At 53.4% G+C, this 3,235-nt stretch overlaps 1 protein-coding gene across 1 annotated transcript in view; it reads left to right on the top strand.

Annotated features, from left to right (window-relative positions):
- The first annotated feature begins 6 nt into the window (after positions 1 to 6).
- Positions 7 to 3,235, top strand: part of ACTA1 (actin, alpha 1, skeletal muscle) — a 5,518-nt gene continuing 2,289 nt past the window's right edge. The window contains exons 1-3 of the mRNA XM_019549872.1: positions 7 to 82; positions 1,918 to 2,064; positions 2,897 to 3,221. Coding sequence (XP_019405417.1) covers positions 1,936 to 2,064; positions 2,897 to 3,221 — 454 coding nt within the window. The 5' untranslated portion in view covers positions 7 to 82; positions 1,918 to 1,935. The remainder of the gene's footprint in view (positions 83 to 1,917; positions 2,065 to 2,896; positions 3,222 to 3,235) is intronic.

The raw sequence follows: 3,235 nt of genomic DNA, 5'->3' as shown, positions 1-3,235 counted from the left end.
AAAAGCCGCCCGGGCCCCGGCGCCCACCGAGCGCCACAGCTGAGAGCAGCTCTGCCCAGCCTAAGCCGGAGCGACACACCCCCCCCCAGGTGAGCCCGGCCCGGGGCAGGGAGCGGGGGGACCGAGGGAGGGACTGAGGAGGCAGGGCTGCAGCCGCCGTCGGGCCCTCCCGCACCCGGCCGGCTGCCACCGGCCCCGCGGGCACTGCATCAGCACCAGCACCAGCGGACCATGAGCAGGGCTGGCATCAGCACTAGTAGCATCAGCGGGAGCTGTAGTAGTAGTAGCATTATTATTATTAACGGTATTGGTATTATCACGCTGGCCCTGCTTGGAGCAGGGGTTCGACTAGATGAGCTCCTGAGGTCTCTCCCAGCCCTCATAGTCTAGGGCTCTGGGATCATCAGTAGCAGAACTAGCTTCATTAGAACGATTCTACTGTCTCCTACAACTAGCACAGGGTAGTATATTGTATATGTTATAGTATCTAATATATATTATAGTACAGTAAAATATCTACTAGAACTATCATAGTGTAGTATATCATATATATTATAGTACCTAATATATATTATAGTTTCTACTAGAACTATTATAGTGTCTACTACACCTATTATAGGGTAGTATATCGTATATATTATAGTATCTAATATATATTATAGTTTAGGATATACTAGAAATGTTATAGTTGCAGCAGTAGCAATAGCAGCATTATTAGTATTCATATTAGCATTATTACTATCAGTAGTAGTGATATTAACTTTATTATCAGGAGTGTTCCCATTACTAGTATCAGTAGTAGCGTTATCAGTGATAGCATCATTATTACCAGTGACAGCAATAGTAGCATTATTAGTAGTATTACTTTATTATTCTCAGCAAATAGCAGTAGTATTAGGATTATTATTAGTGTCAGTAGCAGTGGCATTATTAGCAACAATAGTAGCACAAACAGTAGTAATAGTAGTAGCTACCACTAATTTATGCTACTACAAATAACAATGTCAGTTCTATTGCTAATGCTAATGCCAACCTATGAGCATTAGTAGTAGAACTGACATTAGTGCTAACGGATATTATTAATGCTAATGTATTCACGCTAGTAGAATGGACATTGGTGCTAATTGACAAGATTAATGATAATATATTAACATTAGCGTAATCGAGATTAGTGCTAATTGACTTTAATGCTAATGTATTAGCATTAGGAATACCATTAACATTATTAGAAGTAGTAGTATTAATATTAGCATTATTATCACTGTCATTATCATTACTCGGAGCATTATTGTTACCGCTATGATTGTTATCAGTCCTATTACTATTCTTTACTACTCTATGCCAACTACATGGGTGGTTCCATACAAGATCTCGCCCTATAAGATCCTTGCCTCTGGCATCCTTTCTGGCCATGAAAGCTACAGCCTGGCCCTTCCCCCGCCAGGATGACTGTTGCATTATTGGCCATATCAAAGAATCCAAACGACAGCGGTAATGACAGTGACGATGATAATCCCAAGGGGGATCTCAGCTCCTGAATAGTGGGGGGGGGGGGGCTTTCTTTTTCACTCGCACCTTCTAAATCGCTTCGACTGAACCAGGATATTCATTGGCTCCATCCAAGCTTCAGAGACCCTTGGCGGAGCCATTAGTAAAGCTGGTTGCCGTATCCCATCCGTGCAAAGGGCCTTTACGTGCCAGCACGGCTAGAGACTTGCCAAAGGATCCCTCCCCGCCCGAGAGTCAGCGGGGCTGAGCCCGCCAGGGTTGTCCCGGGAGGACGGGCTGCGGCGGGGCCGGGCCCGGCGGCCCGGGCAGGGTGTTTCTCGGACACGACTCCCCAGGGCCGCAGGGGGTGTGCGCACGGGGGCAGGTCCCGTGAGCCCCGCGGAGGTGCTGAGCGCTGTCTTCCTTCCTCCCCAGAAAGCCGCCACCATGTGTGATGAGGATGAGACCACCGCGCTCGTGTGCGACAACGGCTCCGGCCTGGTGAAGGCTGGCTTCGCCGGGGACGATGCCCCCAGGGCCGTCTTCCCCTCCATCGTGGGCCGCCCCCGCCACCAGGTGCCTGCCCGGGCCCCCCACTCCTCTTAGCCACGCCCCCTTCCCATCGCAAGCCCTGCCCTGCTCTATTGGCAGCGCTCTCATCCCCCTAACCACGCCCCTTCCAGGCTGACCCCGCCATTTGACCACGCCCCTTCTCCCGCTAGCCCTGCCTCCTCTCCCCTATAAACCTCGCGCGTGCTTTTGCCACGCCTCCACGTACCTTAACCACACCCCTTCCACACTGACCCATCGAGCCATTTAACCAGGCCTTTTCATTATGGCCACGCCCGCTTCTATTAGCCCCACCCCTTTCCCTCTCAATCCCGCCCATGTTCTACTGGCCATGGCTCCACCCTACCGAACCGCACCGCTTGCTACATATACCGCTTGCTACATAGATCCTTCCATCTAACACCGCCCCTTTCGACATGACCACGCCCTTTCCTGTGCTTAGCCCCGCGCAGTGTTCTATTGGCCACGCCCCCACCCCTTAGCCTTGCCCCTTTCTCTGTCAACCCCGCCCATGTTCTATTGGCCTGGTCTCCACCCCCCGCTAACCAGCCCCTTGCAATTACCACCCTTTTCAATGTGGCCTCGCCCCTTCCATGATCGGCCCCACCCATTGTCCTATTGGCCACGCCTGCATTCCCCCTTACCCGCCCCTTCTCTCTCAGCCCTTTCCGTGTTATCTTGGTCACGCCCCCACCTCTTGGCCCCGCCCCCAGGGGTGTGCTGTAGTGCGGCGCTCTGCTTTCCCGCGCTGCCTCTATTGGCAGGTGCGCCCGCCGCAGGGGCACTGTGGGTCGGGCCCGGAGCAGCGCTAACGCCGGGTTTCCCCCCCTCCCCGCAGGGTGTCATGGTGGGTATGGGTCAGAAGGACTCGTACGTTGGGGACGAGGCGCAGAGCAAGAGAGGCATCCTGACCCTGAAGTACCCCATCGAGCACGGCATCATCACCAACTGGGACGACATGGAGAAGATCTGGCACCACACCTTCTACAACGAGCTGCGCGTGGCCCCCGAGGAGCACCCCACCCTGCTCACCGAGGCCCCCCTCAACCCCAAGGCCAACCGGGAGAAGATGACCCAGATCATGTTTGAGACCTTCAACGTGCCCGCAATGTACGTGGCCATCCAGGCGGTGCTGTCCCTCTATGCCTCCGGCCGTACCACCGGTGAGTGCCCCCGC

The sequence above is a fragment of the Crocodylus porosus genome, unplaced genomic scaffold (assembly GCF_001723895.1).
Source record: "Crocodylus porosus isolate Cpor-Errol unplaced genomic scaffold, CroPor_comp1, whole genome shotgun sequence".
Classification (NCBI taxonomy): Eukaryota; Metazoa; Chordata; order Crocodylia; family Crocodylidae; genus Crocodylus; species Crocodylus porosus.
The sequence above is the reverse complement of the archived record's forward strand: the minus strand, read 5'-3'. Positions and strand labels throughout refer to the sequence as shown.